A 16,787-nucleotide genomic window follows, 5' to 3' on the forward strand; every position below is an offset into this window, starting at 1 on the left:
AAGCATCGGGGATAGTCGCATTAGAAGGAGTGAGAGATGAGGAAATGTTGGATGGGCAAGGAGACATGGCTGAGTCAAATAGGAATCCTGACTTAACGAAGTGGTGATTAAAGAGCTCAGCCATGTGCTTCTTGTCAGTAACAACCACATCAAATTAAGGGACATGGGCAGATGTGAGGAGGAGGGTTATTCTCCAGGTCTTTAACCGTTTTCCATAACTTCTTGGGGTTAGACCCAGAGAGAGAGAGAGAACTAATCCTTAAAGTAACTAACTTTGGCCTTCCAGATAGCCTGAGTGCACTTATTTCTCATTTGCCTAAACGAGAGCCAGTCAGCCTGAGTATGCGTGTACTGAGCCTTTCGCCAAATGCAATGCTTGAGGTGGAGTAACTCTGCAAAATCACGGTCGAACCAGGGGCTGAACCTGTTTTTTAATTCTCATGTTCTTTATGAGGGCGTGTTTAACAATACCACTGAAAATATCAAAAAAGAAGGTCCAAGCGTCTTCGAAAGAGGGGATCAAGCTAATTCGATAAGATTTTACAGAGGCCAGTTCATGAAGGAAGGCTTACTCATTAAAGTTTTTTAGCAAGCTTCTATGACAAATCAGGACAGGTCGTTTCACTGAGCAGCCATTACGAATGCAGGCTGTAAAACAGTGATCACTAAGGTCTTTACAGAAAACACCAGACTGATACCTATCAGGATTATTTGTGAGGATAACATCGAGAGTAGCCTTTTCTGGGTGTTAATTAAGCAAACCAGAAGGCACAATTTCCTTTTTTATTTAAGGATAGCCAGGGGCACACTCCAACACTCAGACATAATTTACAAACAAAGCATTTGTGTTTAGTGAGTCCGCCAGATGACCAGGGATTTTCTCTTGATAAGTGCATGAATTTGACAATTTTCCTGTCTTGCTAGACATTCAAAATATAACGAGTACTTTTGGGAGTCAGGAGAAATGTATGGAGTAAAAAGTACATTATTTTCTTTAGGAATGTAGTGAAGTAAAAGTAAAAATTGTCCAAAATATAAAATAAAGTAAAGTACAGATACCCCCCAAAAATGACTTAAGTAGTACTTTAAGTATTTTTACTTAAGTACTTTACACCACTGATTATGAGGCATGTCTTACCTTGCTTCAAAGTAGCCTATAGCCCAAATTCCACCATAGAAACTTGGACGCAATTATTTATAGACATCCTCATATGCGTTTTCCTTTTCTATTAGTTTTCTTTCAATTTTCTTTCATTGTCTAGCAGCCAAAATTGGGATTAAGAAATGAGTGTATAGCGTACCCTCGCAACACAACTGTGTAGGCCTACACTAAATGCCGAGTGAAATTGTCATGACATTCTGCTCCTACAATTTATTTGATTGGGTGAGTCAGCACAGCAAAATATAATCTACTGTTTACTATAAATACTGAACTACAATCCCCAGAACGTATATTTGGCTCCCTCTCTGGTGATGTAGCTGCGTAGTCCTTTACGTATTTCCTTATGGCACTGTTGATTGTTGTAGGCAGGCAGCTTTTGAATCGGTAGCTAGCTAGCTAAGATGGCGGCTGCGGCAGTGGTTGAGTTTCAGAGAGCTCAGTCTCTCATTAGCACGGATCGTAACGCCTCTATTGATATTCTACATTCTATCGGTAAGTAATGATTGTGGGCGTTTAGACGAGAACGACTCGTATTGTTGTTGTATTTATGCACGATTTAAGTCACCGCAAAGTCCGTTTTATACACTGACAAGAGCCGGTTTGTGTGCGGTGCTGACTCACTGTGGAATCGTTGGGTTGCTTGCTAGATAGCTAGCAAGGTGGTCGTTGGATGACTAGCTAGCTGTAGTAGGCCATGATGATCTGGAAAGCCCAGACTGACTGCAAAGACGTTAGCTTGCTACTTATTATGTTTTTATGCAACATGTTTTGTAACTAACAGTTTTCACAATACAATTCAAAGTCGCTAGTTAACGTTAGGTAGCTAGCTAGTGTTGTTGGCTGGCTAGCTAGCCTTGTAATAAAAGCTAGTTAGCCAACTATAGTAACCAGTTAGCTAACTAGCTACTTCAATGAACTTGATCATTGAATTAGTCTTAGTTAGGTATGTAATTTTGGTGTAGACAATGTAGCTACTGTTAGACGCTCTAAAATGAGTTACTACGTTAGCTTGCTTACGTTGCCAAATGACCAGTGAGATCAAATCCACTTTTCTTCATTAGCTATCGTTAGGTAGCTAATTAACTACCAAACTGTTGTTGACAGTTCTGTAGCTAGCTTTGTAGCATGCTATTCCCTGTGTTGTAGTTGTCATCAAATTGCATTAGTCACAGGGCCCCAGTTAGCTGTTGACTTGCAACCCTAGTAGACCCAGATAAGCAGTAACTAAGACAGACAAGGAACATAGTAGTTAGCTAGGACTAGGAGATATACATTGTCAGTGTATGAAAAGATACAGCCAATCTGTGCATTATTTTCCTTGTCGAACAGTGAGGAGAGATATCCAGGACAGTGATGAAGAAGCCGTTCGGGTTAAAGAACAAAGCATCTTGGAGCTGGGGTCACTCCTGGCCAAAACAGGACAGGCTGCAGGTGAGACTTGACACAAACACCATATCTGGTCTATTAGCCTGGCTGCTGAACTAGACTAACTTGGGAGTGTGTAATCCATTAACTGCACAATGATTCACTGTATGTGCCATTGCTTAACTGTTCTGTAGTACCCAATAACAGATTCTTTCCAGTTGTGAAGCTAACATCACTATTTTGACAGACACAACACAACCTTGGATAGATAGGCTTATTGGGTAGACAAGATGTGCTTACTGTTGTCATTCATTTAGCCCTAATCTCTGCTGTGGTCATTCCTCTACCCCAGAGTTGGGGGGTCTGCTGAAGTTTGTGCGGCCATTCCTCATCTCCATCAGTAAGGCTAAGGCAGCCCGGCTGGTCCGCTCCCTGCTGGACCTCTTCCTAGACATGGAGGCAGCTACAGGCCAGGAGGTGGAGCTGTGTCTGGAATGCATCGAGTGGGCCAAGGTGGAGAAGAGGACCTTCCTCAGGCAGGCTCTTGAGGTAAGCTGACCCCCTTCACCTAGAAGACGAGCTGTTGTAGACGCTTTAGTTTGAAGACCATATGTAATTTAGTCTCTCTCAACACATTTCTCCATCCATCCCAGAGTGATATCATTCATATTTTTACACTATGATGTGTTTCAATAGCAATCAATGACACATTTCTCTTCCCCTCTCCCCAGGCCCGTCTGATCTCGCTCTATTTTGACACCAAAAGATACCAGGAGGCCTTGGCGCTTGGTGAGTAACAGTTCTATCTCTATGGACTGACAATATTATCCCTGCTCCATGAGCTCAGCATCTGTCTGAGCGTGGAGGGCTAAGCATTGGATATGTTCACCCATAGCTGTGTCCAAAGCTATGTAGCATGACTTAGTATCCCATTCACCCCGTCTCCTGGACGCCTTATAATGAGCTGTCAAACAGGTCGAGACTCATGACATTGAGTTGATCTTTAATATTCCACAACACACCAAGATTGTGAGCCACACCGGTATACTAAATATGTGTTAACTAGAAGGCACTTTAGATAAGTGTCAGCTAAATTACTATATGACCATTGTAGTATGTTTCTCTGGTGTTCAGGCACCCAGCTGCTCCATGAGCTGAAGAAGATGGATGACAAGGCGCTGCTGGTGGAGGTGCAGCTGCAGGAGAGCAAGACGTACCACGCGCTCAGCAACCTGCCCAAGGCTCGTGCCGCTCTCACCTCAGCCCGCACCACGGCCAACGGCATCTACTGTCCCCCCAAGCTGCAAGCCGCCCTGGACATGATGTCAGGTCAGTCCCAGTGAACGAGCCTCCATCCATAGCCCCCTACAGTTTCTAAGCCATTGAGGAACACTAATGGCAGCTTATGTTGTTATTTTGTCAGAAACAACAGAATGTTATACAACAGAATAGAATTCACTCTGAGCTCTTTTGTTCTACCAATAAAATAATCAATGAAGCTGTAAATTCCTCAGTAAAATGGCCTATGTTCACTGTGTATTCATTTACCAGGGATTTCAGTGAGTCAATGTCTTACACATTTGTAACACCCAGAATTAGTTTACTGACCCAAATTTAAGAAGAGCTGTGTGTTGAGGTGGCGAAGTGCCATGCTTAGTGTGGATGACTGACCATGCTTCCTCCCCTGCAGGGATTGTCCACGCAGCTTCGGAGAAAGACTGGAAGACTGCCTACTCCTACTTCTTTGAGGCCTTTGAGGGCTACGACTCCATCGACCACCCTAAAGCCATTACCGGTCTCAAATACATGCTGCTCTGCAAGATCATGCTCAGCCTGTAAGTGATACTACCTCCTAGCTGTGTCGCAGTGATATGAAGCATACAGGTATGGCTTGGGGTAGCGTTGATGTGTTCTGACTTGGTTGACCCTCTGGTGCTGGTCTCTTTCAGACCAGAAGAGGTGCAGTCCCTGATCAGCGGTAAACTGGCCCTGCGGCATGCAGGCCGACAGGTAAGAACCCGCCATTTGCGCATGTGGGGGTGGTTTTTCTCAACTTGCATTGTGTAACAAGTTTTGAAATTGGTTGGTACCTGGCTGACCATAGTCTCTACCTCCCTTTGCAGACAGATGCACTGAAATGCGTCGCACAAGCCAGCAAGAACAGATCATTAGCAGACTTTGAAAAGGTAACAAATTCCTTTAGCCCTCATTGTTGGTGCAATGGTTTTTTTTTTTGTCTTTCTGAGGACCTCTATTGTGACGGGCCCATTTGTATCCTCCCTTGTCTCACCTTCCCTCTCCTCCCCACTAAGCCTCTTTCTTTTCTCCCTCTCCTCCTATTTCCCCCCCTCCATCTCTAGGCCCTTACAGAATACAAAGCAGAGTTGAGGGACGACCCCATCATCAGAACCCACCTGGCCACGCTGTATGACAACCTGCTGGAAGGGAACCTTATCCGTGTCATCGAACCCTTCTCCAGAGTACAGGTATGTACATCTGGGGACGGTAAATATAGCTTGATGTTGGATTTCTAACTAACCACTCATATAATCCTTTATGGTGTTTTTCTCTTCCAGATTGAACACATATCAGGTCTCATCAAACTGTCAAAGGTAGAGGTTTCTGCTTTGCTACCTTCATTTCTTTGGTATTTGAGAAGGGGGGGGGGGGGGAAATCAGCAAGCATTTAGTCCTGTGATATAATATTCACACATCTTATGAATCCTATATGCCTTGATGTATTGTCAGTAATCAGTGGATACGTTCTCCCCCCCCACCCTTAGGCGGATGTCGAGAGGAAATTGTCACAGATGATCCTGGACAAGAAGTTTCATGGTAAATCAATTGTCTACTTGCTTGGTACATGTCTGGTATAAACTACCGTATCCATACCTCTAATTGTATTAGGCTTCTTCTGTTCAGTGAAATGTAATTTAGTCTAAATTGCCTGTATGACTCATTATAGGGATCCTTGACCAAGGCGAGGGCGTCTTGATCATATTTGACGAGCCACCAGTTGACAAGACTTATGGAGCGGCCTTGGAGACTATTCAGAACATGAGCAAAGTTGTGGACTCGCTTTACAACAAAGCGAAGAAGCTAACATAGGTGGGGCTCTTCAAGAGCGACACATGTTCTGTCAGATTGCATAACTCACTGCATCCTTCCAAACAGGAAAGGATGAGTTTTCAAACCACTGTGCTTACTGTAGATTTTGTGCATTTTTCATCCTCAGAACAAATGGCGGGACCACAGCAGCACAGTGGCGCGTGTGTGTGACCAGAGTAACGTTTTAAAGAGGGGACATGGGAGAGCGACCAAAAAAGTCAACAGGATTCCCGGTTCCCCCTCAACGGACAATTCCATCACCCCTCTAATTCTCATTATTTTATTTTTTTTGATGTTCTTTCAGGATTCTGTTAAAATCTCAACGGCCACAGCAGGCCATCAGGGAATATTGTACAACCACAATAAAAGTTTAAGAGAAATACATGTTTATCTCCTGTAGAATAAAGATTGGGCTTACAAAGCCTACAGCTGACTCCGTTGCCACAGGAAAAGGTGCAATATCGAGTGCCACCAACACTGCTTCTTTTACAGGCCCGGGACAAGGCTTTTGGTCAAGGTGGTTTCTTCATTTCTTTCTGTTCATATCTTTCTGAAGCAGATGGGGGTTTTAGCTAGTTGAAGGTAGGTTAAACATTGGGATGTCCCAGCAGTTAAATTTGCATGTTGACATATCTCTTGAGTCTTGTCCTGGAGGAAGAACTCTGCAATTTCCCCTTAGATGTGCCAGCTGGGAAGTCAAAAGGGGCTATACTGTAGGTATTCATGAAAACAGAAATTAGCTTTTTAGTCATAATTTAGGGTTAGCAGTGTGGTTGGGTTTAAAGTCTGATTTTTATGCCTAGCTGTGCCTGCTAGTGACCACTGCAGAGCTGCCTCCAGAACAAGATTCATTATGACAAATGCTAACCTGTGTTAAATTTAGTCAAAATAGCTCCCTCTAACTCTTGCTGTGCTCATCATATTCATGCCAAGAGTCAGTCAATTTCCCCTTCATGATATTTCAAATGGTTGTCAACATCACTTTATTTGGATTGTGTTTTGTTTTTAACTAAAATAAATCTGACACTTTTGTCCCCTTCATACAGTACATCGTGCAGAATGGATGCCATTTCGCACCACTAGTGGCCTCTTTTGTCCCTCTACTTTGCCTCAACGTTTGGCTACATTTATATAATTTAGGGGTGCAGAAGTGGAGATGTATTGATTGCCTCTGAGCGTCTGTCTGATCCCGAGTGACCGATTATCCATTGTTAGATCCTGGTATGCTAATAACCAAACAACAATTTGTATGGTTTAGATTTTTTTTCATTTGTCATTTTCAGAAATAAACATTTTTGTATTTTTAAGGATTTGTCTGCCTCTTGGAAAATATCACTGACCCTGGCAAAGTTCAATTGGGCCATTTTAGCCCTCTGATGTGCTCTTGTGCTGAGGTAATTTGGGTAGGATGTTGGGTGTTCCTTGTTAGACAAGTGACTTCAGTTGATTTGGACGCCAGTGTAGAAATAAAGGTCTAATAGACGAAGGCCTGCAAAGTAAATGTCTGCTGGGACTAGTAGCTTCAACTGGGTGGGGAAGAATGAACGTCTCCAGTTGCTTACTGGGTGAAAGTAAAGAAGGTCAAATCAAAGGGAAGATGTGTGGGAAGAATCCCTGTCAACTCTGGGATTGCCATGTTGTGAACTGCAATTGGAGGGTTATGAATACTTTGGCATTGTGTATTGTCTTTTCTCCTGTTGGGCAACTATTCCTGTGTTGGAAAATAGCCTCGTTCCATCAAAGGGCATTAAACCATAATTTCAATGACATCTTTGGATTGTTTTTTACAGAAGGCAATGTAAATATTTTATGAACCTGTTGGTGTAATGAAACGTAGTCATTGAGTTAAAAAAGGAAGGATCTGTATTCTGACATGGTGTTTATGCACTATGTAAGGCCATTATATTCCGTTTTAGCCCAGTCTTGGTTCAGAGGGTGCATCATTGCAGAGTTCATGACTTCTGCACCAGAGTTCTCCAATATTGTGCCATAAACCACTGAACTGACTTTCCCTCATTTTTTTTGTCAGTGAAGCATTTGAGTTTTTCAGTATGTTAACAAGAAGCAGTCACTAAACATTAGTGGGAGTCCCATTTCAAGAATGTCCACATCTACATATATCTGTTAGGTAGGGCCAAATGTGTAAAACCATTCATTTTGGGACAAAGTTTGAGGTGAATAGATGCAATACGCAGTACCAGTCAAAAGGTTGGATACAGCTACTCATTGAAGGGTTTTTATGTTTTATTATTTTCTACATTGTAGAATTATAGTGAAGACATCAAATAACACATGGAATCATTTAAGCAAAAAAGTGTTAAACAAATCAAAATAAATGTTATATTTGAGATTCTTCAAAGTAGCCAACTTTTGCCTTGATGACACCTTGGCACACTCTTGGCATTCTCTCAACCAGTTTCACCTGGAATGCTTTTCCAACAGTCTTGAAGGAGTTCCCACAAATGTTGAGCACTTTTTGGCTGCTTTTCCTTCACTCTGCGGTCCAATCCACCTCACACCATCTCCTTTTGGTTGAGGCCATGTGATTGTGGAGGCCAGGTCATCTGATGCAGCACTCCATCACAGCCTGGAGGTGTGTTTTGGGTCATTGTCCTGTTGAAAAACAAATTATAGTCCCACTAAGCGCAAACCAGATGGGAAGGCGTATCGCTGTAGAATGCTGTGGTAGCCATGCTGGTTAAGTGTGCCATGAATTCTACATAAATCACTGACAGTTTCACCAGCAAAGCACCATCACACCTCCACGGTGGGAACCACACATGCAGAGATCATCCGTTCATCTACTCTGCCTCTCACAAAGACACTGCGGTTGAAACCAAAAATCTTACATTTGGTCTCATCAGACCAAAGGACAAATTTCTACCGGTGTAATGTCCATTGCTCGTGTTTCTTGGCCCAAGCAATTCTCTTCTTCTTATTGGTGTCTGTTACTTGAACTCTGTGAAGCATTTATTTGGGCTGCAATCTGAGATGCAGTTAACTCTACTGAACTTATCCTCTGCAGCAGAGGTAACTCTGGGTCTTTCCTGTGGCGGTCCTCATGAGAGACAGTTTCATCATAGTGCTTGATGGTTTTTGCGACTGCACTTGAAGAAACTTTCAAAGTTCTTGAAATGTTCCGGATTGACTCACCTTCCTGTCTTAAAGTAATGATGGACTGTCATTTCTCTTTGCTTATTTGAGCTGTTCTTGCCATAATATCGACTTGGTCTTTTACCTAATAGGGCTATCTTCTGTATACCACCCCTACCTTGTCACAACAGAACTGATTGGCTCAAATGCATTAAGAAGGAAAGAAATTCAACAAATTAGGGTGACTACTTTGAAGAATCTCAAATATAAAATATTTTTAGATTTGTTTAACACTTTTGGTTACTACATGATTCCATATGTGCTATTTCATACTGATGATGTCTTCACTATTATTCTACAATGTAGAGCATAGTAAAAATAAAGAAAAACCCTTGAACAAGTAGGTGTGTCCAAACTTTTGACTGGTACTGTAAATCTACAGGTAACTTCCAAAATGAAAGAAACACCAACATAAAGTCTTTTAGTAGGGCGTTTGACCACCACGAGCAGCCAGAACAGCATAAATGCGCCTTGGCATAGATTCTACAAGTATCTGGAACTCTATTGTAGGGATGCAACATTATTCTTCCATGAGAAATTCCATAAACTGTTGTTTTGTTGATGGTGGTGGAAAATGCAGAATCTTCCATAAGTGTTCAATTGGGTTGAGATCTGGTGACACACCCACGCAGTCACACACACTGCTGTCTGATGTCAGAGACATTGAACCACTCAACCAGGGCTCTCCAACCCTGTTCCTGGAGAGCTACCCTCTTTTAGGTTTTCGCTCCAACACCAGTTGTAACTAACCTGATTCAGCTTATCAACCAGCACATTTTTAGAATCAGGTGAGCTAGATTAGGGTTGGAGCAAAAACCTACAGGACTGTAGCTATCCAGGAACAGGGTTGGAAAGCCCTGCACTGGACACTTCCCTACATAGCTCATTCTAATATTTCTACTGCTGTACTTTAGTATTTAGTTACTGTTAATACACACCGCATATATATTTATATCCTGGATTCTTGACATAACTCACCAATATATATAATGCTGTACACAGTGCTTTCATTGGGCTGAAATAGGTGCCAGTACTCATTTTGGGTGATGGTACTGTTTATGGTGCAGGAGCTCCACAATCATTTTCTAGCAGTAGAAAAATGGAGGTGCTGGTACTCAGCTCCGGTGAGCTGCTGCCCAAGTCAAGCACTGGCTGTACATATTCGTAGTATACCTTTTGTAGATTCTTCCGGTGTACATACATATAGATTGCCCTTTGGTTACCGCTAAGAGTGCTATTTGGGTTAATTGGATTCTGTACTTTTTTAAAACATTTTAACAATTTGTGTAATTGACATTTTACTGCATTGTTAGAAGTTAATAACGTTAGCCTTTTGACCACACCCACTATAACCTCTGCTAAATGTGACCAATACACTTTGATTTGATACACATACCCTTTAAACTCCCTATGCTCCTTTGAGGCCCCTCTTTCAAAGTAACTGAGATCTCTTCAAGCCATGGTAGCCAAAATAATGGGCAACTGGTCATTTTTATACATGACCCTAAGCATGATGGGATGTTAATTGCTTAATTAACTTAAGAACCACACCTACTTTCAATATACTTTGTATCCCTCATTTACTCAAGTGTTTTCTTTATTTTGGCTGTAGGTATGACGTTGAGCAGAAACATGATGGACCTATTTCATTTGAGTGTTTACAGAAATACAGTGTCCACCAATATTTCACCAAAAGCAACTTGTATATTTAGATTTTATAATTTTTTATTGATATTTCACAGGTTTGAAATACGGTTCTTGCTGACTAACAATTACCGAGTATATCTGATGTTCAAATAAATTCAAATAAATATGTTTTCAAAAGTGTTTGCGTTCTCTTTTCTGTTTAGTGTTTTTATGATCAGCCTATTTGCAATAAAGTATTCACTTTTCCATTTGACTTTATAAAATAATCTCTCTGACCATTTGTATACTAGCAAACTTGGAAATTCACATATTGAGAATAGGCATATAAAAGTAATCCTGATAATGTACAATACATATATTTTTGTTTATGAGTGTGTTAAAAACAACTACTTATGCTCACAATATTGAAGCAGTTTATTAAATCTTTTGATTGTGCAGTTTCCGAAATATGTCTTATTAATAACCTATGTACACACCTGGGATAAATTTACCTGCGGAGTGCATATTTTTTGCTGTCCCGCTGGCAAAAATTTCCAACGTTATTTGAGTAATCTGTAGTTTGTCCAAATATTTCATCGCCAACGTGTGCGTGATGACATCACTTCGTAAGTCACGGCGATCCCGCCCACTTAGCCTGTGTAGCATTAGTGGAGTTCAACGATTGTGCTGTTAGCCGTGCTGGGAACATTTACTCTGAATTGTATTTGAAAAACGACAACAAACAGCAATATGGCCGGCCGGGTGAGTTTCCTTTAAATAAATGGCTTTAGGTAAATATATTTAGACAATGCTGTGTTTTAAGGATGTTTCAGCTACTATTATCTACCGTTAGCTAGCTACCTCCAACACACACACACTACTAGCCTGTGTGGCAGAGTACGTCATTCAAACCTCAGCCCGGAAGACGAGTATCTTAGGGTTAGTGTCCACTGCAAGCCATGTAATATCAAGCTAGCTACACAATACACTCAAATAGTATCTCTCTATGCTGTATCTCTAGTCAGTCTCGACCAGGAAACTTCATAGTGATAGTAGTTTGCTAATAAAGCCAGCGCAGTATGAAAGGATACAGCTAGGCGAAACAAGTTACATCTCTACTGGGAGCAAGGTTTGACAGCTGGCTAATTTGTTGACTAGCTTTCAATACCAGCCTAGCTAGACACACACACTCGTACCACCAGGGAAGTGAAATTAAAATGTCTGACTGCTGGGAAAGAGGCACAACAACAGATAACCAAGTCCTTTTTAGTCCAAATATAATTTAACATTAGCTAGAGCTTTCCACTTTCAAGATACTTTAACAATGAGGACTGGCTAGGTATCCACTGGCTGACAGTGGCACTGTAGTACAGATGAAAGGGGTTTCATTCATCTTTGACTGTACTGTGTGAAATCTGTGGATGACACAATGTTATGAATTAACTGGGGGCCCCTATAATGCAAAGGCTGTAGCTGACAAGCAGTCATGCTCACGTCTAGGGGTAGTTCTTCCTATAAGTATTTTGTGTACATTTTAGAACGTTTGAGTTGATTACATTTGGATAGAATGTGAGGAATTCCCTTAAAGGTAGACTCAGCGATGATGACACACTACAGGTCAAAAGTTTTAGAACAGAGTTTTTCTTTATTTGTACTATTTTATACATTGTAGAATAATGGTGAAGACATCAACACTATCAAATAAAACAAATGGAATCATGCAGTAACCAAAAAAGTGTTAAACAAATCAAAATATATTTTATATGATTCTTCAAATAGCCACCCTTTGCCTTGATGACAGCTTTGCACACTCTTGGCATTCTCTAAACCAGCTTCATGAGGTAGTCACCTGGAATGCATTTCAATTAACAGGTGTGCTGCCTTAAGTTAATTTGTGGAATTTCTTCCCTTCTTAATGTGTTTGAGCCAATCAGTTGTGTTGTGACAAGGTCAGGGGGTATACAGAAGATGGCCCTATTTGGTAAAAGACCAAGTCCATATTATGGCAAAAACAGCTCAAATAAGCAAACAGAAATGACAGTCCATCATTACTTTAAGACATGAATGTCAGTCAATACGGAACATTCCAAGAACTTTGAAAGTTTCTTCAAGTGTTGTTGCAAAAGCCATCAAGCTCTATGATGAAATTGTCTCTCATGAGGACCACCACAGGAAAGGAAGACCCAGAGTTATCTCTGCTGAAGTTCAATAGAGTTACCAGCCTCAGAAATTGCAGCCCAAATAAATCCTTTTTCAGAGTTCAAGTAACAGACACATCTCAACATCAACTGTTCAGAGGAGACTGTGTGAATCAGGCCTTCATGGTTGAATTTTTGCGAAGAAACCACTACTAAAGGACACCAATAAGAAGAAGAGACTTGCTTGGGCCAAGAAACACGAGCAATGTACATTAGACCGGTGGAAATTTGTCCTTTGGTCTGGATTCCAAATTGGAGATTTTTGGTTCCAACCGCAGTGTCTTTGTGAGACGTGGTGTGGGTGAACAGATTATCTCTGCATGTGTATTTCCCACTATAAAGCATGGAGGTGTTATGGTGTGGGGGTCCTTTGCTGGTGACACTGTCTGTGATTTATTTAGACTTCAAGGCACACTTAACCAGCATGGCTACCACATCATTCTTCAATGATTACACCATCCCATCTGGTTTGGGCTTAGTGGGACTATCATTTATTTTTCAACAGGACAATGACCCATCACACCTCCAGGCTGTGTAAGGGCTATTTGACCAAGGAGAGTGATGGAGTGCTGCATCAGATGACTTGGCCTCCACAACCCCCTGACCTAAACTAAATTGAGATGGTTTGGGATGAGTCGAACTGCAGAGTGAAGGAAAAACAGCCAACAAGTGCTGAGCATATATGTGAACTCCTTCAAGACTGTTGGAAAAGCATTCCAGGTGAAGCTGGTTGAGAGAATGCCAAGAGTGTGCAAAGTTGTCATCAAGATAAAGTTTGGCTATTTGAAGAATATCAAATATAAAATCTATTTTGATTTGTTTAACACTTATTTGGTAACTAACATGATTCCATATGTGTTGTTTCATAGTTTTGATGTCTTCACTATTATAATACAATGTAGAAAATAGTAAAATAAAGAAACCCTTGAATGAGTAGGTGTTTTCACATTTTTGACTGGAAGTGTAGATGCAGAAAGTAAACAGCATAGTAGATCAATTTCCCCTAACAACTAAAGCACTAACCCGTGCACATGCGCAGATACCGTGTGACTGTGTGAGAGCAAAGTCTTGCGTCTCACTCATCACGAGCAGCACCACAGATAATCTCATTTTATTGAGTCTACCTTTAAACACATTCTGCAACTTAAAACAGCTGCTTAGCTAAAACTGTGGTCGCAGTGTTCCACAAATCATTAGAAAGTATTTGCCTTAGAGTGGAAAAGCTCCAGAGATTTGCTCCGGTCAGCCCAGTATCCAACTCAGTTTTCCATGATGTTCATTAGCGTCATTGGATTAGTTTAACATTAGTATCTCTGATGTTGGTAAACAGGGCAGCTCAAATGTACTCAAAACCTATGCTTTTTTTCTGGCTACTTTTGCACCAAAGTGGTTTCCCAGAAAATCACTGACTGTAAGCATTACATTTTATTTTGTTTTCAGTAATACCATCCTAAAAATATAAAAGATCGAGTCTGTATTTGGGGAAACAGCGCCGCTGTTCACCCCAGCGCCTTTGTTATTTTTTGGGGAGGGTTGTTGAAATGGAGGAGAGAAGTGTGTGTGTGTGTGTCCCTTCACAAAAAGGGTGTTATTATTAAAAGAAATTATAGCGGCCCTTGTGTGCACATCCAGTAATACCGTATACCCCGGTATGGTACAGTATGATGGGATTAAAATCTGTATACTCCCCAACTCTACCGAACATATCCTTTTCACATCGACAGGGTGTAGTGGAGCGGGTTGAAAGAATCCTTGGTGTCCACAACACTAAGGATCTATCATGGTCCAAACACACCAACACAATTGTGAAGAGGTCACAACAACGCCTCTTCCCCCTCAGGAGTCTACACCCAGTGTTTCCCCTATATTAATTTAGTGGTGGGACGCCACAGTTAATGGCTGCCATTTAATGGGCTTCTTACCAATTGTGCTATTCTGTGTGTGTTTTCATGTTTGTAACTTTTATTTGTACATAATGTTTCTGCCACTGTCTCTTATGACTGAAAAGAACTTCTGGACATCACAACAGCGATTACTCACCTCTGACTAAACAAAGATGTTTTATTTAATGAATCGGAGGTGAAAAATGCCTGGTCCTCCTGGACCAGGCCCAAATCACCATCATTGGCATGAATAGGAGATGCCGATACAGGGGGTGCATATCCGGGTGCTTGGTAAGAATGCTCTGACGCTCGTCGCATGTGGCAGGGCATGCAAACTATTACTGATTACAAAGGGAAACCCAGCCGCGAGCTGCCCAGTGACGCGAGCCTACCAGACGAGCTAAATGCCTTTTTATGCTCGCTTTGAGGAAAGCAACACTGAAGCATGCGTAAGAGCACCAGCTGTTCTGGACGACTGTGTGATCACGCTCTCCATAGCCGACGTGAGTAAGACCTTTAAACAGGTCAACATTCACAACGCTGCAGGGCCAGATGGATTACCAGGGCGCATACTCGGAGCATGCGCTGACTAACTAGCAAATGTCTTCATTGACATTTTCAACCTCTCTCTGGCTCAGTCTGTAATACCTACAATGTTTCAAGCAGACCACCATTGTCTCTGTGCTCAAGAACGGCAAGGTAACCTGCCTAAAGGACTACCGCCCCGTAGCACTCACGTCTGTAGCCATGAAGTGCTTTGAAAGGCTGGTCATGGCTCACGTCAACACCATCATTTCAGAAACCCTAGACCCGCTTCAATTTGCATACCGCCCCAACAGATCTACAGATGATGTAATCTCCATTACACTGCCCATTCCCACCTGAACAAAAGGATAACAGACAGCATTCTCACGTAGGTTGACTACAGTTCAGTGTTCAACACCATAGTGCCCTCAAAGCTCATCACTAAGCTCAAAACACTCCACAAATTTCTGGTTAACAAACTATAGTTTTGGTAAGTCGGTTAGGACGTCCAAGTAATTTTTCCAACAATTGTTTACAGACAGATTATTTCATTTATAATTCACTGTATTACAATTCCAGTGAGTCAGAAGTTTACATACACTAAGTTGACTGTGCCTTTAAACAACTTGGAAAATTCCAGAAAATGATGTCATGGCTTTAGAAGCTTCTGATAGGCTAATTGACATCATTTGAGTCAATTGGAGTTGTACCTGTGGATGTATTTCAAGGCCTAACTTCGAACTCCGTGCCTCTTTGCTTGACCTCATGGGAAAATCAAAAGAAATCAGCCAAGACCTCAGAAAATAAATTGTAGACCTCCACAAGTCTGGTTCATCCTTGGGAGCAATTTCCAAATGCCTGAAGGTACCACATGTACAAACAATAGTACGCAAGTATAAACACCATGGGACCATGCAGCCATCATACCGCTCAGGAAGGAGACGCGTTCTGTCTCCTAGAGATGAACGTACTTTGGTGCAAATCAATCCCAGAACAGCAGCAAAGGACCTTGTGAAGATGCTGGAGGAAACCGTTTTGTACCCGTCTACAGTTGAAGTCGGAAGTTTACATACACCTTAGCCAAATACATTTAAACTCAGTTTTTCACAATTCCTGACATTTAACCCTTGAAAAAATTCCCTGTCTTAGGTCAGTTAGGATCACCACTTTATTTTAACAATGTGAAATGTCAATAATGGTGCTTTTATTTCTTTCATCACATTCCCAGTGGGTCAGAAATGTACATACACTCAATTAGTATTTGGTAGCATTGCCTTTAAATTGTTTAACTTGTGTCATGTTTTGGGTAGCCTTCTACAAGCTTCCCACAATAAGTTGGGTGAATTTTGGCCCATTCCCCCTGACAGAGCTGGTGTAACTGAGTCAGGTTTGTAGGCCTCCTTGCTCGCACACGCTTTTTCAGTTCTGCCCACAGATTTTCTATAGGATTGAGGACAGGGCTTTGTGATGGCGACTCTAATACCTTAGCCATTTTTCCACAACTTTGGAAGTATACTTGGGGTCATTGTCCATTTGGAAGACCCATTTGCGACCAAGCTTTAACTTCCTGACTCATGTCTTGAGATGTTGCTTCAATATATCCACATAATTTTCCTCCCTCATGATGCCATGTGTCTTGTGAAGTGCACCAGTCCCTCTTGCAGCAAAGCACCCCCACAACAAAGCACCGCACCTGTGCTTCGCTGTTGGGATGGTGTTCTTCGGCTTGCAAGCCTCCCCCTTTTTTCTCCAAACACAACGATGGTC

The 16,787-nt window shown here is 41.7% G+C and overlaps 2 protein-coding genes across 2 annotated transcripts in view; both read left to right on the top strand.

The window, feature by feature from the left end:
• The first annotated feature begins 1,487 nt into the window (after positions 1-1,487).
• Positions 1,488-7,400, top strand: LOC115201051 (26S proteasome non-ATPase regulatory subunit 11B). Its single transcript, XM_029764277.1, has 13 exons — positions 1,488-1,654; positions 2,492-2,593; positions 2,880-3,076; positions 3,259-3,316; positions 3,662-3,856; positions 4,218-4,362; positions 4,477-4,537; positions 4,651-4,713; positions 4,888-5,013; positions 5,104-5,139; positions 5,311-5,362; positions 5,493-5,635; positions 5,763-7,400. Exons 1-12 carry the CDS (start codon positions 1,564-1,566, stop codon positions 5,633-5,635), a joined length of 1,269 nt encoding a protein of 422 aa, XP_029620137.1. The 5' UTR covers positions 1,488-1,563; the 3' UTR covers positions 5,763-7,400.
• Positions 7,401-11,044: 3,644 nt separating this feature from the next.
• The window catches only part of LOC115201052 (vesicle-fusing ATPase), a 49,685-nt gene continuing 43,942 nt past the window's right edge, over positions 11,045-16,787 (top strand). The window contains exon 1 of the mRNA XM_029764278.1: positions 11,045-11,176. Within this exon, the coding sequence (XP_029620138.1) occupies positions 11,165-11,176 (12 nt within the window). The 5' untranslated portion in view covers positions 11,045-11,164. The remainder of the gene's footprint in view (positions 11,177-16,787) is intronic.

The sequence above is a fragment of the Salmo trutta genome, chromosome 10, assembly GCF_901001165.1.
Source record: "Salmo trutta chromosome 10, fSalTru1.1, whole genome shotgun sequence".
NCBI lineage: Eukaryota > Metazoa > Chordata > Actinopteri > Salmoniformes > Salmonidae > Salmo > Salmo trutta.

What these genes read in the sequence shown, in the direction of transcription:
- LOC115201051 (XM_029764277.1), top strand. Translation starts at nt 1,564, where the DNA reads ATGGCGGCTGCGGCAGTGGTTGAGTTTCAGAGAGCTCAGTCTCTCATT. An exon ending in AACCCTTCTCCAGAGTACAG is followed by an intron (nt 5,014 to 5,103) that starts GTATGTACATCT and finishes TTTCTCTTCCAG; the next exon opens with ATTGAACACATATCAGGTCT. An exon ending in GTCTCATCAAACTGTCAAAG is followed by an intron (nt 5,140 to 5,310) that starts GTAGAGGTTTCT and finishes CCCCACCCTTAG; the next exon opens with GCGGATGTCGAGAGGAAATT.